Here is a 27,448-nt window from a genome sequence, read left to right as displayed (position 1 = left end):
TATACCAAGTTGATAGTTGCATAAAATTAGACACGATAGAATATTTCCAATGAGCGTGTATTTGATTTTTATGAATTTAAGCATGTATCCATAACTTATTCCACTCCAAAATTTGGTAGACTATTTCGATTTACACTATCTATGTATGTAAACAGAAATATACACTGGAATATGCTTTAAACAGTTACTCCTACTAATTAATAAAATTAATAAACATTAAATAAGACAAGAAAAATTAGCATGAGTGGTCAAAATTGCCCCGATTAAATAGAAGTGGGACTACTATCATTGAGGGCGTGGGGCCCGCCCTTCTTGGGAAAAACCAAAAACCAAATAGCTGCTGAGTAGAATCTACTGGTTTGGGGCCTCGCCTCTATTTATGGCCACTCCACTCCTCTCTTCACCGCATCCCTTCCTTTCTCTCACCACCACTCCTCCGGAGAGCCTCCCGCTCTAGGTACGCCTCTTTTCCTCCTCGTTTCATTACAATGCCTTTCGATTCTTCGATGCCTCATTGTTTCTGTTTTTTTTGGCGGATTGGGGAAATGCGCGTAGATCTTCTTCTGATTTGTGCTGTTTGCCTCCTATTTTTAGCTGAATTTGACGATTTTTGCTGTGCATGTGATTTTTTTTTCGGTGAGATACGTGAATAGATCTGGATTGGCTGTGGATCTGATCGTGTGAAATTTAACGCAACTTTCTTCTGTTTCTACATGCTCAATCTGGAATAATGGATTTGACTATCAAGTGTTTGTTAAAATTGTCGAATGTGGTTTGGTTTTTGGATCTATAGTCTACCTGTCACTTTAAATGTATCCATATACATGGTGATACGTCAATGTTGATAATTAGAATTATCAATATAGGCAATTGGCCGTATTAATATGGAGTTTTCACAACAAAAATTTGCATAAAGTAAACAAATTCACAAAATTGGAATCTGGGTGATTATATGGATTAATTAACATAACAAATTAAATAGGGATAATCAACGTAACTCTTGATTCTCCAAAGAATCGATGTAGCTCGTGCCTTCTCCATGTGTCGTATTTGTACTCGACCTAAAATCTTCCAACATATTGATACGAATAAGGGAACCGTACTCGAGGAACACAACTCATTGAGGGTGCACGGGAGGCCCGTGACGAGAGCCATGGCGAGATGATTGCAATAGAGACTCTCCAACTTGGTTCAAAGGGTGTTACAAAAAGAGCCATTCGCATGGATGTTCCCTAGAGTTTGTCCGGGTCAGGTAGTGAGAATGCCCACGACCGGGCGATTACAACGGTCTTGTAGAGAGTTTGCCTGTGTCGGGCATCAAGAATGCCTGACCGGACATTTTCTATGATAGTCCAGAGTGTTTTTTTCGGGTTGGAGGATTGTTGCCCACGAAACACCCGACCGAGCGTTGAAGTGATGAAGCGGGAGTCAGTGAGTTCAGTTCACCCGACCTGGTGATTTATCCGTCATTCTTTACATTTAGATATCGTGGGCAGATGTTGGCTTGGGATATTCACGCGCGTTTACACATAAATAATAGATAAGATAAAGCATGGACTTGATCAAGTAGACTCCCCGTGCAGGTTGAGCAGAATCTCCAAGACCTAGCTTTGGGTTATTGGACGTGCAATCCAAGCCTTCTCAACACCTTAACCCCCAGGGATGGAGGGCTATTATTGTGTTGTTTGTGTAGATAGGACGTTTTGGAATGAAAAGGGTTGGCTACTGCCACGCTTTACTACAAAATTTGTGTGATTTTAATTTATGTTGTTCATTACATGATTTGTGGCCCATGATACTTGGTATTTCATGATTTGTGGCCCGTGGTACTTGGTCTTTTATGTTTAGATATATATTAGGGTTATTTCCCTAACACGGTTTTAGGGGGGAGATAGGTGGACTTTGGTTTGGCTATCGGATAATGCATAAGCTTAAGTCACACGTCTCCTTTTTTTAGTTAAACACCCTTCCGGTGGAGGGTTCGTGGGTCTCTCATCCCTTTATATCAAAATGGAGAATGGTTACTAAACATGCACAGTCCAAAGCAGACTTGCCCAAACATTAAAACGGAGTATCGAGGTATGTCCTCCACATCCCGGAGGGATACCACTGTACTCACGTCTATACCAAAATGTACAAGAACTCCAACGTAGCTCTCATCTAAAAAAGTACCAGAACTGGAAATTGTCTGCCAGTGTACTCTGACCCTCAAAATATTGGCTCTTCTTCATGCTCTCCTCCCCATTCTCTAACGTTCGGAATTCCCTGTCGATCCATGCGAGCCAGTGCCTTGACCATAGGCAGGGTCGTATCTTGTTCAAAGGTGATCCAGTGATCAGATAGTCGGCCACCTTGTTGCCCTCCCTATAAATGTGCGATACTTTGAAGTTACAGCCCCTCAGTTTGTTCCTAATATCTGTCAAGAGGTGTCGGTTCTGTGCTCCCCTCGGTTCCCCTTATGAATCATGTTAACCACCTCTTGTGAGTTAATGATTTGAATCTGGGTATTCACAATCATAGGATACAACGACATCGAGGGCCATGGGTTGATTGGGGTCCGAGAAGAAGGTGGAGACATGGCAAGAAGTCAAGCTGAATGTGGAGATCTGTTCAAACGTCAATATGCCTACTGAGACGGTGTCCAAATGCTGATCCAAGACCACCATCGTCTTCATTGTCGAAATACCTTTGCGTGGGTACCTCACACGCCCCAAACGGAGTTTGGATGAGAGAGATATGGCCGGTTGAAGAAAGCCGCGCAATGCAGAACAAAATGCGCGGGCGGGCGTTTTTCCTTATGCAAAATGCCCGGTCGGGCGTTTTTGTCGAAAGATCAGTTTTTGTCCAGAAACTTAACCCGGGCGGGTGAAATGAACCTAGGGAAATGCCCGGTCGGGCGTTTTGTCCGGGATGTGTCTTTTTGACCAAGAATTGTTTTATTTTGCTCATTTTTCTCTTCTAGTATAAATAGACATATTAGGGTTTTTCTATGGCAGCTTTGAATATTTTGTAAACTTACCAAAGACTCCATTGTGAGCATTCCTCTTCATCTTTGAAGATTTATTAAAATCCCTTGTGGTTGCATTTTAATCTATTGCCGGGCTTAGATTGAATGTTAAGGTATGCAATTCTAGTTCTTGTGTTGCTAGTTTTGTGGAGCCATTAGATTCTTGCTTTGGTGAAAGTTGCCTTGGGTTGTCTTCATTGTTTTGTAGAAGATCCATAGGTTCCAAGCATCTATCTAAATCATAACATCTTCACCTTCTCCCTTTTCAACCATTTTTATTGTTTCATTTCTTGTTGGGTTTGTTTGGGTTATTGAAATATTTACAAGAGCAAGTCCGGGGCAAACATATGTGTCTTGAATCTGACACCAGATACTTTCAGAAGGTATCTAAATCAGATATAGCATCTAGTCTGTGTGCACAGAAAACATAACAACAAATGCATTCACAATGTTCTTCCTTAGGTATTCATCCAAACGAGCAAAGATCACTACGGTTACGTGTTATATAAAACTCGTCTTGTGTAACATAACTATTTTCATTCTTTGTCGAATTAGAAAAAGACGTTCTGCTCGAAAGTAATAGTGATGCCAGCACCAAGTTCTTCAGTTTCTTCTGTACGATCGCCACTTCAAAAGTGGAAGAAATACAATGTTTAGCAACCGCTGAACATCCATTTTACATTGCTAATTATGAACAGAGATTTCCCCCTAAACCTTAGTGGGAATTTCGTAGAGCAGGTTGATTGCTATTGGCCAACAGCTTTTTTCACATGCATTCTTTACGATTTAAGTGGAGCTGAGTATCCATCAATAAAGCTGATGAGATAAATTCTCAAAATCCATTCAAATTATCACACCCTAATCAAATTTCAAATTGAATTCAACAAATTTCCTAATAAATTAACCAATTTCAATCGAATTTCCAAAAAAGCATCAATTTTTCAAACAAATTCACCAATTTCAGTGGACATACCGTCGATAGGAGTGGTGGGACACCGGAGGGCGGAGGATGCCAATGAGGATGAGGGTTCCTATCCTCTATATGGGTCGGTCATGGCGTCTGTGAGTGAGCGTGGTAAAGGTACAGAAAAATACCGAAATATATGAGAAGCACCAATGTTCTTTTCTCCTTAGAACACAACATCCTTCCAACGCATGCTGCCACGTGACAAACATAACAACATAATTAAGCAACAAAGGATGATACAGAAGAATTACCTCAGATTGCATAAAGGACATATTAAATGTAATTTATTTAGCATTAAAATCATCGTTCGACTCTCCTACCAAGGACCCATGCCTCCAAAGTGAACGGATCATCGTTGACCATTTGACAGAGCCTATTCAGAGAGGCTTGAAACATTTTTGAAAATTGTTATTAATCCGCAGAGATGAGTTTTGAATTATTAATAAAAATGAAGTTGGCTTACCCAATACACTTTAGGTTATCAGAATTATAAATAGGACAGAACCATCAAGTCTTTCTCCACAACATTTCCAATTAGAATAACAAAATTTTCCTGTTACAACAAAAGCCTGAAGAGAGTTAGAGGCACAACATGTCAAAGTAAATGTGACATTGTGATTGCAATTCAAGTAGAGTGAGAGCCATCAGATGCAATTGTTTTTCATACAGCAATTGGTATGCAAGACCATCAACAAACTCTAATTGATCTACTATCTCGGTTAAGGTAAAGTTTTATTAATACTATCAGTTTACACTGTTGTATGAATGAATGCAGCTCTATAAACATAGTCGTTAAAGTGATTTGCATAGAACAATGGAAGACACAGGCAAAGAATAGTTCTCAATCAGAGTGACGGAAATTCCATCATCAACAATAAATATAGTCACTAAGCAGAGAGATATCACCACATTTGTTCCTTCCACAACTCAGCTTGAAAGATAAACGAGGGTTTGTTCCATGAATAATATACAGCTCATAATCAGGAAAGGGCTCATGCTACAACATAACATGATTCAAGTCACACGTTGACAATCATGAAGATCTCCACAATTAATCTGTAAATGAAATAGCTCTAAGCTTTACCTTTTACAGGAACCGACATTGATTTTCATGATTTTAGAAGCTCTGCAGCTGAGAAAATGAAAGCTTATCGATTTTTTTAGATCCAGTCCTGCTAACATTTTTTCACTGAAATTAGTTCATATCTAAACGTGTAATGAAGTACCTTTTTTGGTGAGGGAGAGATGATCGGTTGCCGATCTGGTAGGGGTTTGAAGAAATCGCTTCGGCGTCCTCTGTTTCTCTTTTTTCGATGGTGGAGGCAGCTCGAAGGTAGAGGGAAATAGGGTTTTGTCACTGAGGCGGCGAATAGGATTTAGACCGCCGTCGGCGACTGGCCAAATTGTTGAAGCGTCTCCGATTTGTTGTTCAGTCGAGTCGTTGCCGGCGTTCTCTTCCTCTTTCTCCGTTTTCGTCGGTCGAGGCGTGGAGAAGATAGAGGGAATTAGGGTTTTTCACCGAGGCGGCGATTAGTGTTGTTACTGTCGTTGGAAACTAGCCTCAAGGTGGAGGAGTCGCCGATTTGTTGTTCCTGGACCCGGTGTCACCGTCCACCGCCTTTCTTTCTCCATTTTTGCAGGTGGAACCGTGGAGAAGTTAGAGAGAAATTAGGGTTTCCAATCTAGGTGGCGCATGAAATGTGACAAAAACACTATTTATATCTTCTGAGCAATAAGTTAATAATTCCTAATGTCTTTAATTATGCTGATTAATTTTAGTTAGTGTAATGTTAAGTTTTAGCAAGTTATTGAAAAAATCGTTTGGGCTTTTATAAATATATTGAGATGAGATATTCGGCCGCTATAATTTTATCAGTTAATCAAATTGGGCAATTTAGAGTAAGAATATTTTGGGCTTCTCAATTTATTTTGGAGTATTTGAATTTAGGCTGTTTCTAATACCTATACTGATAAAGAAAATAGGCCAGATGTTAATTTTTTTGTGGCCCATTATTATGATAAATTTGTATGAATTATATTAAATTTAATAAGAGTAATTGTTTTAAATATATTTCCTCTTTTATATAATAGTTTTGCAAATGTTGATTTCTCTCTAAATTTTTTAAATTTGTAAAGAATTTTTTATTTGAAATTTAATTATATTTAATTTACATTGATTCGACTAATAACAATTTTTCTTTTTGTAGTTGATGTTGGTGGATTCGTTGATAGATCCATTATTTTAAGTGATAGGTTATTAATCAACATGGTTCGCGTAACGTGAGTTAGATTAGTTTGAATTCGTCAAATTTGAATCTGGGTGGAGGTATTTTTTTTACACTTTGTTGTATATATGGTTAATATTATTTATGCATTAAATTATTTTAGTTTGTATATATGGATTATGTAATGGCACAAGATTGCTAATTACACGATTAGGTGATTATGTTTTGTTGGTTGGCCATAATGTTGGGCATAAAGTTTTGATCCCTCGAAGGTCTTTAATTCCTTTTGATCCAAGTTTGCCATTCAAGTTTGCTATTGGAGGGCGGTGAAAATGTAGAATTTTGTATTTGGAATTTGGGGGCTATTGGAGGTGTCCACTATAGTGGCGGAAATAGAATTTTGGGGCTATGGACAACAAAATTGGGGCTATGGACAAAAACTGGGGCGGGGCTATTGGGCGTGTCCGCCTTATAGTGGATACCCTTAGAGTGTCCACTATGGGAGCGGACGCCCGACCGCCGCGCCGCCCCCCCTTCTCGCACAGTCGCCCCACCGCCGCGCCGCCTGCATCCGCCCCGTTTCCACACTATAGCGCGCCGCGGCCATCGCCCCACCCATTCTTCCTCCATTCACCCCAGCCGCGGGCTCGCCCCGAACGCGGCTATCCCGCGTCCGCCACCCCCACCGCCCCCAAATGTTGTCCGCCCACCTTCCCCACTATAGCAGCCCGCCCACCGCCCGCCCACCGCCCCAACCCGCGGCTATAGCCGCGGGCGTCCCATAGTGGACACCCTTAAACTGCATTGTGATGACTATCTTTTGAGATTTTCTTGGTTGTTCCAATGTCCATGTTGCAGGCCTATTTAAACAAACTGATTAGCTTTTACATTGGAAATATAAAATCCAAATCTATTACTACAAATCTTGATTATCTTTATTAGCTTTTCAATCAGCCGGTTCTCCTCTTGTGCGTCTCTTTACTACAAACCTGCAATTTAAAATAATTTAGAAGCCATAATTAAAAGTATAATCTTGATTTTTACATTGGCAAATAAAAATTTAACACAAATCTAATTCCTACTATCCCTTCAACCCTATTTGTCATCAAAATAAGTATTCCAACCCCGCATAATTGTAGAGTATAAACTTAATATGTTTCATAATTGACAGAATAATAACATATATTCCTATATTACTTGGGCATGATTATAAAACTAATCTGTCAATTTATGAAAATCAAGATTAGTAACACTATTTTGAACCAGCAATCATATCTGCATTTTTCTTTTCTGAAATCATAACTTAAAACGAAAACAAATTATATATATACTTTTACTATCTTTCTATTTCATAAAAGAAGTTATTGACAAAGTATGATATTGTATGGATGCAATTTTTAAAATTTTTGGAGGGGTGCTATTCTTAATTTTTTTTTTGCAGCAATTATTAAGTCTTATGAAGCATATTATATTTGAAACAAATTTAAAGCCCTATGCGTTTTGTGAATGAAGTTTTAATAGTATACCTTTTTATCTTCTTTTGTCCTACTTCTTCCTGAACCAGTCTAGGCTATTAGGGACTACCACAATTCCACAAAGAAGACAACTGCTACTATCTTTTTAGGTTATGCTAGCCCTATTTATAAAATGCATTGTTTTTGTAATTGACACGTGGCGGCTACTCCTTAATTCTATTGTTTGGTGAAACTTTTTGTTTGTTTGTTTATTTGATGTATTACTTTAAGTCTATTTTATTTGTTTTGAAAAAAAGTTAAAGTATTTGATTTCAAGGCCTTATTTACTCTGTTTATTGAGATGTATATTAAGATTTACTTAACCTAATATATTGATCATTTATACTTTACTAATCGTAATATTATGTTTGCAGGTGGGTATAATAAATTCTATTTATTAAATGCAATGGGTTTCCAATTGACAGGCTACACTAAACTCTATTTATTCTAAGATTTACTAAACCTAATTATATAATACTACATAATAATATTTTACTAACCATAATAATATTTTTCAGGGATGATAATTTATATCTGATACTTATATTTGTGTTATTTGGAAGGTCCTTTCTATGATTATGTTTTTAACTTTTTATGGGGAACATGCATACTTTTGGATTACACAACAGGCCCACCTTTTATAATGTAAGCCCACGTTTTTTTCTCTATAAAACCTACTATTCTTCCAAAATTTCTATCAAGTGAAACAAGCAACTGAAATATTAGGTAGTTACCTCCACATTCTTTCTTCCCAGATTTGTTCTGTTTTAATCTGCTTCGAATAGATCTTCTGCATTCCATATTTTTAGTTGCTTCCTTTCAAATCTGCAATATTCAAGCAGTAGCATTGTAGCATATTTATTTATTACATTGCCAACATTCATATGAACTCAATCGTGCAACATTCTTATTGTCACGCCCGCATTTCCTAAGGATAGAAAACACGGTTGATCGCGACTAGGGGAGGATTAAAGAAGCGGGTAAGAAAGGGGAAAACAACACAACTCGACCAAAGCTCGAAATAAATGGGAATAGCTCGAATAAAATCAGAGTATCTCAACAATCAACAACTCAAAAATGAATACTATCTCAACGATACAAGAACTCAAAAGAAGAACAACTACTTAGCGAAAGCATTTGAGAGAAGGAATATGTCATGTGTGAAGACATGACACATTCTACACACTTAAATTTCTTCAACGGTCTTGCTCAACACCCACCGCACCCGTCACACTCAACCTGCACATTTTTAAAAAAAATGCAGGGCTGAGTACTTGATGCACTCAGTGGACTCATGCCGAAAATATTTTATAAAAAGTATTTATCATGCCACTATTGAGTGACCTTGGGGTTTTAACTTTAGAAATCGCCCAAGACACTAAAATCATTTCCATCGTAAAAACTCGTGACTGCAGTCATTTTCCCATAGATGTCTACCATATCTGATCCATTAATGACAAGGAACATGGCCACATTCCAAGTCACTAGACCGGCCGACCCAAAAGACGGCTCACGATCTCCATAGGTGTACACTAGCCTGAATAAGGACTCACTCCCTAGACAGACCCGAATTCGATTATCCATTGATGGCAAAAGCCACATCAGATAGGTTCCATAGATAAAACAAAACACGGCATGACAAATATTCATATTATTTTCACATAAAAATATACTTAGGACATAGTCCTTATTTAAAAAGAGAGCCCACCTCGTTCGCTTAAGGCTTTAACTTGTGTTTCATTCCGTCCTCGAAAAGCGTGCGTAAAAAACCTTCGTCATCATGAGTGTTCTCCTTAGCCCACTTTCTAGTTATTCAATTTGGGCAGCCCCTTTATTCTTTACCAAGGCCCAAGCCTCTTAAAATTAATTAATTGACCCAAAACTTGTCACACCCATTTTGATTATTCAAGAGGCGGACGCATCTTCTCTCTTCACGCTAAAAAAAAGTCACCAAATTCTCTCTTCAAGAAAACAGCAAGCTCCTCATCTTCATCACCCTATGCTGCAGCTGTTGCCAGCATATCATCTCTCTTCAAGAAAACAGCAAGCTCCTCATCTTCGTGTCTCCGGCGTCCAGCAGATCTCGCCATCGCTGTCGTCTCATGTCCGGTGTCACATCAAATTCCCAAATCAGAGCACAATCTCACCTCTCTCTCAGCGTTGCTGTTTTTCTCCCGTCGTGGCTGTGCGCGATCCAGCCCAAAGCCGAGGTCGCGTCGCCGCTGCTGCTCGGTCGTGATTCAAGACTGAAGCCGCCGCCGTCAATGCCGCGACGCAGCAGGAGCTGCCGCTGTTCGTCGTTGTTCTCTCTCTCTCCGTGTCAATTCGCCGCCTCTGTTATATCGCGCTCCGCCTCGAGCCCTCTTTCTTTGATCTACCAGCCCCTCGCGGCGACACCGCCGCCGCCACTGCCTCCTCGGATTTTCGTTAGCGCGTTGCTGCTGATCGGAGTAGGAGTCATCGTCGTCCAGCCCTGTTGTTGGAGCTTGTGCAGCCTTCTTCTCAACACGGCACCACGGTCGCGCCGCTTCTCCCTTTTCCAATACGTCGTTCAACGGCCTAGCTGCTGCTGCATTCGGTTGAACCGGAGCCCTCATGCTCCTAATGTTGCCAATTTTCTCTCCCTCTTGCTGCCTCTCTCTCGCTGCCTCTCTCTTCTCTGATATCTTTCAATTTGCAAACTGTGGGAGGCGTGAATTGTGCATATAAATACCACAGTTTGTACTTTGGGATTGGATAAGAAGATTTGTTCCTATTTTTCAGCGATGCAGGATCGTGGCAAATGTCTTTGTATCAGATTTGAGTGGAAGAAAATCTCATGCTTTTAAAATCTTGATTGGGCTTCTCCGAAATTGGGCTCAAAAGAAAGAAATACCGTGTATCTTGGGCTCATAACAATTGGGTTTCAAATTGGGCTAGGAAAGAATAATTGTTTGGCTCAAAAAAAGTAAAATTCTTCTCTCGACAAAAGAACCAAGGTCGAAAAAATTTTCAAGTGCACAAACGACAGTCCTTTCAAGGAAGCAATAAAAAGGGTAGAAAAAGTCGGGGTATTACACTTATGTACCAGAATATTTAAATAAGCTAATTAAAGTGTCTACTAATTTTTGTGTTGGGGCAAAAAAGATAGATATTTTTTTTTGTGCTATTTTGTTTGGTGGCTTTTTAGGTTTTAATTTTGTACTAATATTCTTTAAATTATTAATGTAATTTTTGTATTATTATTATTATTTTTAAGTTTTTAGTAAATTATTTCTATTTCTTTTAATTTGAAAAGTAATAATAATTTAATTATATATTATTGATTAATTTTCTACTAATTTTGATTTATATTTTGTAGCTAATGTGGGTGGATCATTCTAAAGTCCTATAGTTATAAGTAATGTTGTTTTTTATGAACGTACTTCATCTATTGTCAATGAGAGCATTTTAGAATCATCGATTTTGAATGAAGATTGATGTATTTTCGTATTACTGCTTGGTTTGATTATTAGATTGTAGTTTTCTACACTCAATAATTGATAGTTGAAATTATTGTAACTTTTATAAACGATTGGTAATATTTCACCAAAATTTTTTTGTTGTGTATTTGAATCATAAATATAAATCTTAAGCTTTATTAAACCAAATAGAATTTAATCCAAATCATATAGTATGAGTTTAAAGATCTTTTGGCTCCACATTGTATAAACTATATTCAGTAAAATGTTTCTTACCTTTTCAGATTATTTGTATTGTTTATGCTTGTGCATGCACTAGAAACAAGATTTGTTCCATCGTTCCAAAGTTGCTTTGATTCAGGTTCAGTCCTTCTTAGTTCCTGTAGTGTACTTGAAACGTATATACTTCATATGTCCACGAAAAATAGTCTAGTTTTGCTATTTTGGGATGTCCACAGAAAATAGTCTCATTTCGTAAAATGGAAAGTTTCTCTCACATACTTTTTCACTTTTTCTCCCCTCTTCATACTTTACCTACTTATTCTCCCCATCTCTCTTACCTTATCAATTTCTTATTAGAACTTGTGCCGTCCACAAAGCTAATATTACTATTTTATGTGGACAAAGGGAGTATTAAATTTTTTTAATTTCTATGTATAGTATTCTTTGAAATACCAGTTTATGATTATATGTACATTGAGCACATGTAAAACAGTCATAAGTATTGAGGGATGCTAATTATTAATACATTTTTATGTTAGTTTACAACTTCAGTCTTTAGTTCTAGATATCATGTCAACCTTTTTTATAATGTTTTTTATTAGACATTTATTGTTTTTCAGCAAGTATAATTATACAATTTTTATCATCTAATTCTTTTTTGTTCATTTATCTTAGAGTTCTCTGAAAATTTTATGGCCCGTGCATAGCACGGGTGGTAAAACTAGTTTAATTAAAGTTAAACATAGATAATTAGGAGTATTTGAAATCAGAACTTCTCTACTAGAATTCAAATCCGACGCTGCCCATTCTCCATCTTTCTCCTACCTTGGATACTCAAAAAACGTTTTGTCTTCACTCACTTGCTGCACTTAATAACACTTTTTAGAATTTATAAATAGTGACATTTTTATTACAACAAATAAAATAAAAAAATATCGTACTGACATCTCTGAAAATAGTTCCAAAACTCGCCATTTTTATTACTATTATAGATATAAATTTGATTATTAATATTATTTTTCTATGATACTCATTTCGTCTATTTTTAAAAAATAGATAAAGTTGCAAATGACACAAATTTTAATGTGCAATTGTCAAAAAGAGATAGAGGAAAAGGTGGTGGAAAATTAATTTTTTTTAAAATTTTCATATTTAAAAATTAATCTAATTTTGGCTGACGATGGTAAAACTAATCTATGTTTTGCTATTTCGCTTTCGCTTATTTCTATGTCTTCTGTCATTTTTTTAAAAAAATAGACTATTTTGTGTGTAAGTAACTAACCATAAACATAATTTATGATAATAAAATATTTTATTATTAGGGGAAATTGTGTTTTAATTTTTGAAATTGGAATTGAATCTCTTGCATAATTCATCCTTTCAAAAAAAGTTAGTTTTACTTAAAATAAATCAGTTCCATTTTTTTCCAAAATGATGAAAAGACTAAATTTATCAGTATTCTAATTTAAAAAATAAATACAGCTATTCTTTTCTTTTTTCCTTTTAGTTTAATTTCCAATGAGGGTATAACATCTCTTCAACCGTATACAGTAGTCAAAGCTGTGGAAGCTCGAAGCCCATGTCCAAACTCCTTCAAGAAAACCCCATCAAGGTGATAAACTCAACGCTGGAAAAAGGAACAGTCCTTTTCTTTCCCTTAATTCTTTGATTTGTTACAGATTTTGTGAAAAAAATAATATTCATGAGCAGATTACAGATTATCAGAGCACCTCATTTGTTGCGATGGATTTCTTTACTAAGCGCAACTAGCAATTTTAAATCATCAAAATCCAATCTTTATGGTTATGGCTCGCATCATCTTGTACAAAAGGTTAGGTTGTATATAACAGAGAGTTCAATTGATTTGAAAAAAGGTGTGGGTTTTGGTGGGAGTGGGAAAATGGGGCGTATAGTGAAAGCACAAGCACAATCTGCTTTGGTAGAGTACTTCCATTTAACTAGGAGTTTGAGGATCATGGATGCTGAAAATATGGGGAAAAATACCCCTGAGTTTTTCAATAGGTTGATGAAGAGAGTGGCTATAGATGATGATAGCAAGATTAAGCATTCTGTGATGCGTTTTTTGAGGTACCATCCGGTTAATGAGTTCGAGCCCTTCTTTGAGAGCATAGGATTGGATTATTCTGAATACGTGGAGTATCTTCCTAGAAACTTGATGTTTTTGTGTGATGATGAGTTGCTGTTGGACAATTATTATGTTCTGCATAACTATGGCATTGAAAGGAATAGGATTGGGAAGATTTTCAAGGAAGCCAATGAGGTATTCCGGTATGACTATGGCTCTCTGCAGGAAAAGCTTCGATCTTTTGAGAATTTGGGGTTGAGACTGTCTCTCGTTGCCAAGATTGTTGCTGCGAGTCCTCGTCTTTTGAGGGGGGATGTTGATGAATTTGTTGAGTTTCTGGAGATGTTAAAGATGGTGGAGATTGAATGCGAATGGCTTTTGGAGAATATATGTGAGGAGGATTCTTACAGCTGGAAATGCATGCTTCAGCTCATGTGCTTCTTGTGCAAGTTGGGCTGGAGCGAGAAGCAAGTCGGGGAAATAATCAAGCAGCATCCCGATCTTCTGCTCAAGTGCTCTGGCCGCGTTACCTTTGGCCTAATTGGGTTATTGATAAAATTTGGAGCAACAAAGAGTGATCTACACACTCTTTTTCATCAGTTTCCTCAAATACCAGTTTTGAAGTTTACTAAGAATTTACATACTTCCTACATGTTCCTCTCTGAAATAGACATGGCTGCCATAGATATCGGTAAAATAGTCTGCTCATACCCTTCACTTTTGGGTTCCATTGAACTAAAAAAAGTGAATAGCATATTAAGCCTACTGTCCTGTGGCAAGAATAGGCTCTGTCAAATGGTCAACGATGATCCGTTCACTTTGGAGGCATGGGTCCTTGGTAGGAGAGTCGAACGATGATTTTAATGCTAAATAAATTACATTTAATATGTCCTTTATGCAATCTGAGGTAATTCTTTATTCTTCTGTATCATCCTTTGTTGCTTAATTATGTTGTTATGTTTGTCACGTGGCAGCATGCGTTGGAAGGATGTTGTGTTCTAAGGAGAAAAGAACATTGGTGCTTCTCATATATTTCGGTATTTTTCTGTACCTTTACCACGCTCACTCACAGACGCCATGACCGACCCATATAGAGGATAGGAACCCTCATCCTCATTGGCATCCTCCGCCCTCCGGTGTCCCACCACTCCTATCGACGGTATGTCCACTGAAATTGGTGAATTTGTTTGAAAAATTGATGCTTTTTTGGAAATTCGATTGAAATTGGTTAATTTATTAGGAAATTTGTTGAATTCAATTTGAAATTTGATTAGGGTGTGATAATTTGAATGGATTTTGAGAATTTATCTCATCAGCTTTATTGATGGATACTCAGCTCCACTTAAATCGTAAAGAATGCATGTGAAAAAAGCTGTTGGCCAATAGCAATCAACCTGCTCTACGAAATTCCCACTAAGGTTTAGGGGGAAATCTCTGTTCATAATTAGCAATGTAAAATGGATGTTCAGCGGTTGCTAAACATTGTATTTCTTCCACTTTTGAAGTGGCGATCGTACAGAAGAAACTGAAGAACTAGTGCTGGCATCACTATTACTTTCGAGCAGAACGTCTTTTTCTAATTCGACAAAGAATGAAAATAGTTATGTTACACAAGACGAGTTTTATATAACACGTAACCGTAGTGATCTTTGCTCGTTTGGATGAATACCTAAGGAAGAACATTGTGAATGCATTTGTTGTTATGTTTTCTGTGCACACAGACTAGATGCTATATCTGATTTAGATATCTTCTGGTGTTTTCTGCACCAGAAGATGATGCGAAGACTGCAGTCTACTCTGAAATGTTCCTGCCGCCATGTCAGCTGTGGCATTCACAATGTTGCGAGTCCAAGTTTCAAGGATGAACAGCCTTTTAATGTGTATATAGGCTCCTTGTGCAATCAAAAGCTTTTCAGAGACGCCCTTCATGCCTTTGATGTTTCACGAAAGAAAGCAGATTGCCTGATTGATCCTAGCACATATATTCATTTGATTTCTGCATGCTCAGCTTTGAGATCCGTGGAATATGGAAGGAAAATTCACGACCATCTCTTGGGATCTAACTTGCTCCCCTATATGATTCTTGAGAATCACCTAATCAATATGTATGGGAAATGTGGATTAACTGGGGATGCTAAGGAAGTTTTCGACAGTATGTGGGAGAGAAATGTGGTGAGTTGGAATGCATTGATTGCTGGATACTCGCAGCACGGCCAGGACATTGAAGCCATTGAATCGTATATCGAAATGCAGCGGTCTGGTTTTATGCCCGATCACTTCACGTTTGGAGGTGTGATTAAAGCTTGTTCACGTCTGGCAGAGGCTGGTTTGGGGGAGCAGTTGCATGCCAAGGTTGTTAAGTCTGAATTTGGCTCCCACCTAATAGCTCAAAATGCTCTCATTGCAATGTACAACAAGTTTGGTCGAATTAACGAGGCATGGGATGTTTTCTCCTTAATCAAATTAAAGGATTTGATTTCCTGGAGTTCAATTATTGCAGGGTTGTCAAAACTGGGTTATGAGATAGAAGCTCTGAGTTGTTTTAAGGAAATTCTGTCAGGGGGTACTTACCACCCAAATGAATTTATCTTTGGGAGTGTTTTTAGAGCTTGTGGATCTCTTGGTCAGCCAGAATATGGCAGGCAGATACATGGGGTTAGTGTCAAATATGGGTTTGAAGCCAATGCTTTTGCTGGTTGCTCCCTGACTGATATGTATGCAAGATGTGGCTTCTTGTATTTGGCCAAAACTGCATTTAAACTGATCAAACATCCTGATATAGTGTCATGGAATGCAGTGCTAGCAGGCTTTGCATATGGTGGTGATGCAAATGGAGCAATGCTGTTCTTTTCTCGGATGAGGCACTCTGGGTCAGAACCGAATGATATCACTGTCTGTTCCCTGCTCTGTGGCTTCGCAGGTCCCTCAACACTTTCTCAGGGGAAACAGATACACTGCTATATTATAAAGACTGGACTCGTGCTGGACCTTCCAGTATATAATACATTGCTTTCAATGTATGCTAATTGCTCAGAACATATGGATGCGTGTAAATTGTTCAATGATATTCGAGACAATGCTGCAGATCTTGTCTCTTGGACTACTATAATCAATATGTGCATGCATCAGCACCGGGCTACCGAAGTTTTCGCGTTATTTAGAACAATGTTGCTACTTCACGGGAGACCTGATGGTGTTATCTTGGCCAATGTTATCGGAGCATGTGGGAAAGTCGCCACATTAGAGATGGGGGATCAAGTTAACTGTTGTGCTGTGAAGTATGGGCTCGACTCTGGCATTGTTGTCATGAATGGATTGATTGATATGTATGTCAAGTGCGGATCACTTGAAAGTGCTGGAAAGGTCTTCAACTGCATGCCCAATCCGAATGTTGTCTCGTGGAGTAGTTTAATTGTGGGATACGCACAGTTTGGCTTGGGACAAGAAGCTCTAGATCTCTTCAGAAGAATGAAGAAACAAGGCATAAAACCTAACCAGGTTACATTTGTAGGAGTTTTGATTGCTTGTAGTCATGTTGGACTGGTGGATGAGGGGATACAGCTTTTGAAATCTATGGAATGCGAGCATGGTGTGATCCCTACACGAGAGCACATCTCGTGCGTTGTTGACCTTCTTGCTCGAGCTGGTCGTATCCATGATGCAGAAGCTTTCATAGATCAACTTGGATTCGAACCTGATGTAGTGACGTGGAAAACTGTATTGGCTGCTTGTAAAAATTGTGGGAATGTTGAAGTTGGAAGGCGTGTTGCTGAGAAAATCTTGAGAATTGATCCTTCCAACCCCGCTGCTCATGTCTTGCTGTGCAACATACATGCCTCTGCTGGCAACTGGAAAGATGTGGCCTGTTTGAGAGCTTCGATGAGAGAGAAAGGCATCAAGAAACTCCGCGGACAGAGCTGGATCAAAGTCAAGGAACAGATCCACGTTTTCACAGCAAAAGATGGACTGCATCAGGAAAAGGACATGATATTTTTGACTTTGGATGAGTTATTGTCGCAAATCTCTGAGGTTGGTGATGTTCCCACCTTCAACTAGAGATCAGCACTTCCTCAAAGGTACACACTGTTTGTTTTAATTGTTTGATTGTACGAGGTTACATAACTCTAGAATGAAAGGAAAGAAGTTGAAGAAGTCACTTTTCTTTCTCTGGTTGCAGGTTTGGGCAGATTATGAAGAATCAAAGCCTGTGGAGGAGGATGCGGCAGGCGAAGGAGGAAAGGGTGGGAAGAGAGGGGGGGGGGATGTGCGCACTATGCCAGTCTCGTCAGATTGTACAATAGTATCATGTTTTGTATACTACTATACGAAATTCCTGATCGTATTTTGCCTGATTTTGGGGGTTTAGGGTTTAAATATTACCCAATATACCTCTTAGAAGTATTAGAGATACAAATTGGAAAACAAGAGCATCTTTATAATCAAAATTTGAAGCCCTTGGCTGTTTTTATTTTATGTCTGGAGTGAGGAAGGTGATGATATATGGGAGACCTCTCCAGTTCATACCACCAGAGGTTACTCAATCTTCCTCAAAAAAGGTTTGTTTACTGTATACATTATCACATTCAGTTCTGGTAGTAAATCTTTGTCTTAAACTTCACGAATCTTCACGAATCCCTATTTCCAGAATTTTGCAAGAACTGGAACTCTTGGCTAATTATTTGTGCATACTTTGATGTTTCCTTTTCCAGTTGTTCTCATTTATATGGCTCGACCACAAAAGGAAGCAAATCGAATAGGATAAACTAAAATTAGAAAATTCAGGTGTTGCAAGACCAGTCTAATATTGGTTTCAAGCTGTTGAAACAAATGGGCTACAGTCCTCGCTCTGCATTGGGCAAGGAAAGTTCTGGGAGGGCTGAACCAGTTTCTCTGAAGATCAGAAGGGCTCGGGCTGGAATCAGTACAGAAGATCCAGAGGTAGCAAAGATGAGATGAATAAGAGGAAGAAAGAGAGTGAGTTGATGGTGGTTTTGGGGAGTCACCAGAAGAAGTGGTGGAAAGGAGGGAGAGTCGTAGTGAACTTCAGAAAGGCAGATGCTGCTCTGGCGTAGCTTGAAAATAGGGAGGTTAAGGTGGAAAGGAAGGAAGAAGACAATGAGGAAAAAGAAGGTGAAACTGAAGAGGAGGAAGAAGAAATTACAGAAGAGGTACAAATACAATATTCTTAAAAACATTAAATTTTGTGTGGCTTGATCAATCTAGTGACTGGTGTGACTTTTTTATAATTCTAAAGTTGAAATGGTGCATGAAAATCGTGCAATATTGTGTTTCTATCTGCATTTAGTACTAGAAGGTTCCAAGTGATAGCTCTTTGATACCATCATCCCATGCTTAAACAAGCTCGCACATTGGCTAATCATGGATTATCTTGTTGGTTAATCGTATCTTTCCTTTGATGCAGGATTTGCTAATAGCTGAAGCTAAGAAATGAGTTCAAATAGTCTCTTCCGTGGATGCCAGGTAAAAAGATCGCAGTGACAGTGATTGAATGCCATGTCTGTTAATATAATTGCTTAACTTTGAAACGGGATGCTTGTTTATTAACGTTTTAGTAGTTGTTGGATCTTACTTGACCACCTTAAACATTTTCAGTATGAGTCCATGGAGACCTTCGAATCAAACTGCCTCGGGATTAATGAAGACGACCACCAGACTTTAAAACCTACAGGCACCACCTCAGACTTGGTCTACACCGAATTCTTATAACGGGCGCTCCTGGCCAAAGTCCTGCCGCTTGAACGTTGGAAAGCTAGACAGGATGATGCATTCTAAATATCTAGACAACTACTCCTGAAGAATTATCTATTATTCTGTGAGATCAGCAACTGGTCTATTTCATTCTGAAATAACTAGAAACATCAATCTTAGTTGTATCAAAGTTTCAGGTTTAAATGATAGGAGTAATAAATTTCAGTTTATTTACTATATTTCGTCCAAACAGCTTGATATAATCATCCATTTCTGTCACCATTGCTAAAGTTCAGTTCTAACAGAAGCAGATATTTAAGAGTTTAGACAATTACTTTCATGAAAAACTGCAAATAGTTGATCATCATACTTAGCTTAGGAAATCAAATGCAAGTATGTTCGATCTGCAGAGGAACAAACAGCAGACACTAAATAACATCACATGTTCTACACGTACATTGTCGATTATTAAAACACAAGATCTTCGACTGAGTTCGAGTTTAAAGAGACCAATTCATATGCTGGAGGGAAGCCTGGTCATGGAAGTGCCCCTCATTTGGCTGAGCCAAGCCGAGGTCCCCAATGAACTCGTTGCTGGCGCCATGAGTGGTCTGTCCGCGACCAAGATCGGGAGGCATCTCATGGAGAGAAAACATCATGAACCTGGTTGTATGAAAATGGAGCACCACGATGATTGATGGATGGTTGAACCATGGGCGCCCGTGCAACGTTGTTTCCAGGAACATTGCTTGCTCCAATGGTGGAGCTCGTTCTTGAGCCCCAGGGCTGTGTTGACAGAAGAGAGAGAGCACTGGTGGAGTCGGAGACCCCATTGAAACATCCGTGTAAGGATGATCCGGGACCAGAGTGACTGGGCCTAGGTGTTGTACCTGAGCTGCTCTGCAGTGGAAGCTGGTACTTTCCTGTTATCGAAGCTTGCTTTCCCAGTACTCGTTCTGATGATGTATCTGGTCCATTGAGAGCCGGGTAGTTGCTGAAGTCCATCACAAAGCCTCCAGATTTGCTGCGGTCTTCTAACATGATCTGTTAGTTAATATTCACAGAGAGAGCGAGCGAGCGAGACAAAGGAGTTTAGTTCAGTGATGCCTAACCAAAAATGGATGGAGAAAGGCTTCCGTAGCGAGGAGACAACAAGGATCCTGCTGGTGGCTTCCTCCTACGCTCGTTGTGCCCGGCTAGGCGCCTCCGGCAGCTCCGCTTTCCTTGGTCGAATTCGGGCAACTGATGAAATCTGGAACAAGGCCAACATATTATAGCAAACTTAGAAGGTAGTATGTGTTATTCATAATCATTGCAAACTCACCAAATTCTTTGTCATATTTAATCTTCTATCATTTCATTTGACAGAACCAGATGAGAACTATTAAGACTTAGACAATCAGATTATATCAACAAAGAATCGGCTATGAATTACAGATGCCAAATCTCTTTAAAAGTGGAAGGTTTTTGTAATACTAGTTCACTGAAAATGAAAGAAAAAAGCTTAAAAATTGAGTTACAAGTGAATTTCAATGGTCAGTGCATCCCTATCACATTAGCTAAGCCAAATTATACTCATGAATTAGTTTCTCACTCCAGAAAAAAACAAAAGCAGCACTATTTCACGCACATAAAATATGCCAAGTGTAAAACCTCAAACATCAGTATCAAACGCAACCACTACAATGAAAAGGAAAGCACCATACAGTATCAAAGCCCAATCAACATCTACAAATAAACAGAAAGCAAGAAAGAAGGCATACTACTATAGAGTAATGAAAAAGCAATCAGCTTCAAAAATACTAAAAACAATTTCAATCAAGAGAGAGAGAGAGATGACCTGCTACACTGCTGACAAAACCGTTGGTGAAGGGAAGCAACAATGACAGTAGGAGATTTGGAATGCATCCCACAAACTTTGTGCCTTGAATAGTAAGGCTTGGCATGAGTCAGATCTACTCTGCAACCCTCCACCTGACACATAGGTGCAGTCCTCCCCTTCTTGCCAAACTTGAAGCTATTGAGAGGGTCTTGGCTAGCTGAAGAAGAAGAAGAAGAAGAAGAAGAAGAAGAAGAAGAAGAAGAAGAAGAAGAGCCCTTTTCCATTCTTGTTCTCTACAGACCATCCATTGAGGCTGTTTTGTAAATCAGATTATTCAACCCCACATCCATTATTTTAAATTGAAATGGGGTCTCAATAAAAATGGGGTCTTTGAATTAAAAGTGGCTTCTTTTTTGGTATTCTCCCAAAAATACTTGAAAAGCTAAATAAATTGAAACAAGTATCAAAACAAAAACAGAAGCCAGGAGTTGAAAGCTCTTTTGTGTGGAGAACCTGACAATGGGCAATCACGGTGGATTTCCGAAGCAGTGTTTCAGAGAGACTTCATCCAAAGCAAGGACAGATTTGGAAGAATGTCACTGCAGCTTGACTTTTTTTCATCACTTGAATAGTGATTGGTTTATATACATTTATTACTCATTTTTCAATATGTGAATTCAAGTCATTCTGAGCTTGCGACTTTTCTAAGCTTTATCAGCTATATTTGCATCATAATCCCCGTTTAATAAAAGACTCGATCTCGATTCTACTTCATTGGCTTCTTCTTCAGTGTCACCTTGGTACAGTGATAAATCAGCCACTTTGATTCGTTGGAGGAATTTTGACTATCAGAAATCATTTGATGAGTGAAATTATTGGTTTTTTAGTTTTTTTTTTAAAGATTTATTTAATTCCGTAATTTCCTTTTTTTATTTCCATTTTAAGATGGAAGAGAAATTGCTATTTCATTCATGATTTGTAAAAGTTCTGTTACACCTCAAGTAGATTTCCAAGCATCTATTCATCACCTCCATTTGACCGTATCAGATAAAACAAACTCTAATATATGCCCTTATCTGTTTCTCTATTTATCCCAATAGTTTTGAGAAGATAATCTCTTGTCTGTATAGCATACATTACAGAATGACCCATGTGGATAACCCAAGCTTCTCTTTTGTCCTATAAGTTGGTGGTTCGAGTCATCATAAGATAGATGGGGAGCAATTATTGATCCTCATTAAAAAAAAAGTTGTTTCTTTACTAATATAGCCAATAAGATGATCACTCTGGATAAGAACAGCTCATATCCCATAACTTGAAGCATCTGTTTCAATCACCAATGGCTGAGAGAATCAAGTAGAGCTAATACTCAGCAACGGATCTGCTTGGGGACAAGCCACCGCCACCGCCACCGCCACCGCCACCGCCACTGGACCCCGAACCCCCATGCTACAACCGTCCTCCGCCCGGTCTCCGTCCCGGCTCACTAGATAGCCGAGCTCTGCACTGCACTCCTTTCAAATCTGAATCATGAATTGAATCTGCAAATTGAATATTGAATCAAGGAAGGAGTGGAGGCCATTTGTGCTTATAATTTGAGTCATTAAAAAGTGCAAAAGTCTTTCCAGTGATATTATATCAATGTTTGGGGATGTCTGATGATATTTTCAAAGAATAAGAACCGCGAATGATATTAGTGCAATGTACAAGGAGTAAAAATGTAGTTCTCTCTTTTCTTAATTGTCTCATTCTTTCAACAAAGCTAATTATTCCAATTCAAGCAATTCATAATAAAGTTCTTGAAATCCAACAAAACTTTATAATGTTAATGTTTATTTACACCCATTTCATAATGATGCTAAATTATTCCAAATAAAAATAAAAGAAATGAAATCTTAGTAATAACAAAAGCCCTTTTATTAATGATGGTATTAATTCTTGTACAATAATAGAAACACCAAACTTATTGTTGTCTTGCAAAATAGTATTACAAGGCAACCTATTGGAGCTAATGAATCAACAAAAAGGCACAAAGTAGTATAGTACACCAGACTTGGAACTCATAATATTTATAGCTTTAATGTGATCTATTTTACCAACTAAATCATTCCAATAAAACAACTCCACATATTGTGCATACCTAAGGGGGCAAGACTCAAGAGAAGAACAGGTGAGTTTTATATATGAAGCATGTAACCAGAAAACTTAACAAACTTCAGCAAAATTAGAAATTTGACTCAATCTTTAAGTTTTAGCAATCTCCATTTTAATATATCATCATTCATTCCCAGTTCAACAACCTGAGCTTTCTGCGTAACTAATTACGACTCAGAATCACTACAAGCATAAAAGCATATATGACTTATGACTCTTGATGAAATTTGAGTTTTTATAGGCTTTTCAAGCATATTTAACCAAAAGAATTACTGTGAAAGCAATTCCCAAATCCCAACAGGTGTAAAGGAGACAAGAAATAGAGATAAAACATCCTAATAAAGCAGTGCTAGAATGACAGATTGAATAACAGAGACATTTTGAGTAAAATCTCATTCACCGACAATTAAGGGGAAATGGCATAAGGCAGAAACCAAACAGTGAGGACATCTCCATTCAGCTATAGTTTGCAGTGATATTGTAATGTTAACAATAGTTTAACACCCAAGTTTAATTAGCATGTACCTGCACTTATGCATAGTCTGCCTTATTCAGATTCTGCTGGTAGTGAACCATACTTTTCCCTGCCTGCCTGCCATAAGAATTCCAGTCCAAGAGCTCGTTGAAACTAAACTATTTAATGATATGTTTTTTATTCAGACTTATCCAAAATTCAAGCCCTCTAGCGTGAGGAGCTACATAAGCTCTGAAAAATTCTTCATCCGTGGTAGCCAAGAGCGTGCTCAGGGACAAACCGGGACGCACTGCTCCTTGACCTTTAAGCCATCTGTACATTAAAAGCCTAAGCTTCACCCTCTTAAGTGTGTAGGATATAATTTTGGGATGAGTGAGTAAATCAGACACTCCATAGCCCAACTCCTCAAAGAAAAGCCGAATCTTTGTCTCAATAACATCACGAGTCTGGTTGAGAATTTGAGGAGATACTCTGACCATCTTTATTGCCTCCTCGCGGCTCAGGCCATTCTTCACCAAACAATCGAACCTCTCTTGAATTTCCACTCCTCTGCCCCGAAGCATTTTAAGACTCTTTTCCATGTCCTCTGAATTCTTGTTGAAGCCTAGGCTTATCAGAAACTCAGTTTTCAAAGCCTTACTTTTAACAGCCCTCTTTTGAGTCTCTAGTCGTTCGACTCTCCTACCAAGGACCCATGCCTCCAAAGTGAACGGATCATCATTGACCATTTGACAGAGCCTATTCTTGCCACAGGACAGTAGGCTTAATATGCTATTCACTTTTTTTAGTTCAATGGAACCCAAAAGTGAAGGGTATGAGCAGACTATTTTACCGATATCTATGGCAGCCATGTCTATTTCAGAGAGGAACATGTAGGAAGTATGTAAATTCTTAGTAAACTTCAAAACTGGTATTTGAGGAAACTGATGAAAAAGAGTGTGTAGATCACTCTTTGTTGCTCCAAATTTTATCAATAACCCAATTAGGCCAAAGGTAACGCGGCCAGAGCACTTGAGCAGAAGATCGGGATGCTGCTTGATTATTTCCCCGACTTGCTTCTCGCTCCAGCCCAACTTGCACAAGAAGCACATGAGCTGAAGCATGCATTTCCAGCTGTAAGAATCCTCCTCACATATATTCTCCAAAAGCCATTCGCATTCAATCTCCACCATCTTTAACATCTCCAGAAACTCAACAAATTCATCAACATCCCCCCTCAAAAGACGAGGACTCGCAGCAACAATCTTGGCAACGAGAGACCGTCTCAACCCCAAATTCTCAAAAGATCGAAGCTTTTCCTGCAGAGAGCCATAGTCATACCGGAATACCTCATTGGCTTCCTTGAAAATCTTCCCAATCCTATTCCTTTCAATGCCATAGTTATGCAGAACATAATAATTGTCCAACAGCAACTCATCATCACACAAAAACATCAAGTTTCTAGGAAGATACTCCACGTATTCGGAATAATCCAATCCTATGCTCTCAAAGAAGGGCTCGAACTCATTAACCGGATGGTACCTCAAAAAACGCATCACAGAATGCTTAATCTTGCTATCATCATCTATAGCCACTCTCTTCATCAACCTATTGAAAAACTCAGGGGTATTTTTCCCCATATTTTCAGCATCCATGATCCTCAAACTCCTAGTTAAATGGAAGTACTCTACCAAAGCAGATTGTGCTTGTGCTTTCACTATACGCCCCATTTTCCCACTCCCACCAAAACCCACACCTTTTTTCAAATCAATTGAACTCTCTGTTATATACAACCTAACCTTTTGTACAAGATGATGCGAGCCATAACCATAAAGATTGGATTTTGATGATTTAAAATTGCTAGTTGCGCTTAGTAAAGAAATCCATCGCAACAAATGAGGTGCTCTGATAATCTGTAATCTGCTCATGAATATTAGTATTTTTTTCACAAAATCTGTAACAAATCAAAGAATTAAGGGAAAGAAAAGGACTGTTCCTTTTTCCAGCGTTGAGTTCGCAGCTGAGTTTATCACCTTGATGGGGTTTTCTTGAAGGAGTTTGGACATGGGCTTCGAGCTTCCACAGCTTTGACTACTGTATACGGTTGAAGAGATGTTATACCCTCATTGGAAATTAAACTAAAAGGAAAAAAGAAAAGAATAGCTGTATTTATTTTTTAAATTAGAATACTGATAAATTTAGTCTTTTCATCATTTTGGAAAAAAATGGAACTGATTTATTTTAAGTAAAACTAACTTTTTTTGAAAGGATGAATTATGCAAGAGATTCAATTCCAATTTCAAAAATTAAAACACAATTTCCCCTAATAATAAAATATTTTATTATCATAAATTATGTTTATGGTTAGTTACTTACACACAAAATAGTCTATTTTTTTTAAAAATGACAGAAGACATAGAAATAAGCGAAAGCGAAATAGCAAAACATAGATTAGTTTTACCATCGTCAGCCAAAATTAGATTAATTTTTAAATATGAAAATTTTAAAAAAATTTAATTTTCCACCACCTTTTCCTCTATCTCTTTTTGACAATTGCACATTAAAATTTGTGTCATTTGCAACTTTATCTATTTTTTAAAAATAGTCGAAATGAGTATCATAGAAAAATAATATTAATAATCAAATTTATATCTATAATAGTAATAAAAATGGCGAGTTTTGGAACTATTTTCAGAGATGTCAGTACGATATTTTTTTATTTTATTTGTTGTAATAAAAATGTCACTATTTATAAATTCTAAAAAGTGTTATTAAGTGCAGCAAGTGAGTGAAGACAAAACGTTTTTTGAGTATCCAAGGTAGGAGAAAGATGGAGAATGGGCAGCGTCGGATTTGAATTCTAGTAGAGAAGTTCCGATTTCAAATACTCCTAATTATCTATGTTTAACTTTAATTAAACTAGTTTTACCACCCGTGCTATGCACGGGCCATAAAATTTTCAGAGAACTCTAAGATAAATGAACAAAAAAGAGATAGATGATAAAAATTGTATAATTATACTTGCTGAAAAAGAATAAATGTCTAATAAAAAACATTATAAAAAAGGTTTACATAATATCTAGAACTAAAGACTGAAGTTGTAAACTAACATAAAAATGTATTAATAATTAGCATCCCTCAATACTTATGACTGTTTTACATGTGCTCAATGTACATATAATCATAAACTGGTATTTCAAAGAATACTATACATAGAAATTAAAAAAATTTAATACTCCCTTTGTCCACATAAAATAGTAATATTAGCTTTGTGGACGGCACAAGTTCTAATAAGAAATTGATAAGGTAAGAGAGATGGGGAGAATAAGTAGGTAAAGTATGAAGAGGGGAGAAAAAGTGAAAAAGTATGTGAGAGAAACTTTCCATTTTACGAAATGAGACTATTTTATGTGGACATCCCAAAATAGCAAAACTAGACTATTTTTCGTGGACATATGAAGTATATACGTTTCAAGTACACTACAGGAACTAAGAAGGACTGAACCTGAATCAAAGCAACTTTGGAACGATGGAACAAATCTTGTTTCTAGTGCATGCACAAGCATAAACAATACAAATAATCTGAAAAGGTAAGAAACATTTTACTGAATATAGTTTATACAATGTGGAGCCAAAAGATCTTTAAACTCATACTATATGATTTGGATTAAATTCTATTTGGTTTAATAAAGCTTAAGATTTATATTTATGATTCAAATACACAACAAAAAAATTTTGGTGAAATATTACCAATCGTTTATAAAAGTTACAATAATTTCAACTATCAATTATTGAGTGTAGAAAACTACAATCTAATAATCAAACCAAGCAGTAATACGAAAATACAT

At 37.8% G+C, this 27,448-nt stretch overlaps 2 protein-coding genes and 1 pseudogene across 7 annotated transcripts; 1 reads left to right on the top strand and 2 right to left on the bottom strand.

Annotated features, from left to right (window-relative positions):
• The first annotated feature begins 322 nt into the window (after window positions 1–322).
• Window positions 323–19,407, top strand: LOC121747345 (pentatricopeptide repeat-containing protein At3g53360, mitochondrial). 6 transcript variants are annotated; one of them, XM_042141384.1, is made up of 8 exons: window positions 363–457; window positions 12,927–12,987; window positions 14,436–14,620; window positions 14,967–17,537; window positions 17,639–18,017; window positions 18,171–18,629; window positions 18,884–18,942; window positions 19,075–19,407. In XM_042141384.1, the coding sequence occupies exon 4, from the start codon at window positions 15,235–15,237 to the stop codon at window positions 17,515–17,517; it is 2,283 nt and encodes a 760-aa protein (XP_041997318.1). In that variant the 5' UTR covers window positions 363–457; window positions 12,927–12,987; window positions 14,436–14,620; window positions 14,967–15,234; the 3' UTR covers window positions 17,518–17,537; window positions 17,639–18,017; window positions 18,171–18,629; window positions 18,884–18,942; window positions 19,075–19,407. The 6 variants fall into 6 exon arrangements, with proteins under 6 accessions (XP_041997317.1, XP_041997318.1, XP_041997319.1 ...); XM_042141383.1 differs by lacking the exon at window positions 12,927–12,987 and having other exon boundaries at window positions 323–457; XM_042141385.1 differs by lacking the exons at window positions 363–457; window positions 12,927–12,987 and adding an exon at window positions 14,165–14,299.
• A 98-nt stretch (window positions 19,408–19,505) lies between these two features.
• LOC121747347 lies at window positions 19,506–21,685 on the bottom strand (annotated as a pseudogene).
• Window positions 21,686–22,405: 720 nt separating this feature from the next.
• LOC121747346 (transcription termination factor MTEF18, mitochondrial-like) lies at window positions 22,406–25,704 on the bottom strand. Its single transcript, XM_042141388.1, has 2 exons — window positions 23,672–25,704; window positions 22,406–22,533 (listed from the first exon to the last, which is right to left on the bottom strand). The coding sequence occupies exon 1, from the start codon at window positions 25,526–25,528 to the stop codon at window positions 23,780–23,782; it is 1,749 nt and encodes a 582-aa protein (XP_041997322.1). The 5' UTR covers window positions 25,529–25,704; the 3' UTR covers window positions 22,406–22,533; window positions 23,672–23,779.
• Between the last annotated feature and the right edge of the window lie 1,744 nt (window positions 25,705–27,448).

This window comes from Salvia splendens, chromosome 9, assembly GCF_004379255.2.
Source record: "Salvia splendens isolate huo1 chromosome 9, SspV2, whole genome shotgun sequence".
In the NCBI taxonomy this organism is placed as follows: Eukaryota; Viridiplantae; Streptophyta; class Magnoliopsida; order Lamiales; family Lamiaceae; genus Salvia; species Salvia splendens.
Note: the sequence above shows the minus strand (reverse complement) of the source record. Positions and strands in the feature narration are given on the sequence as shown.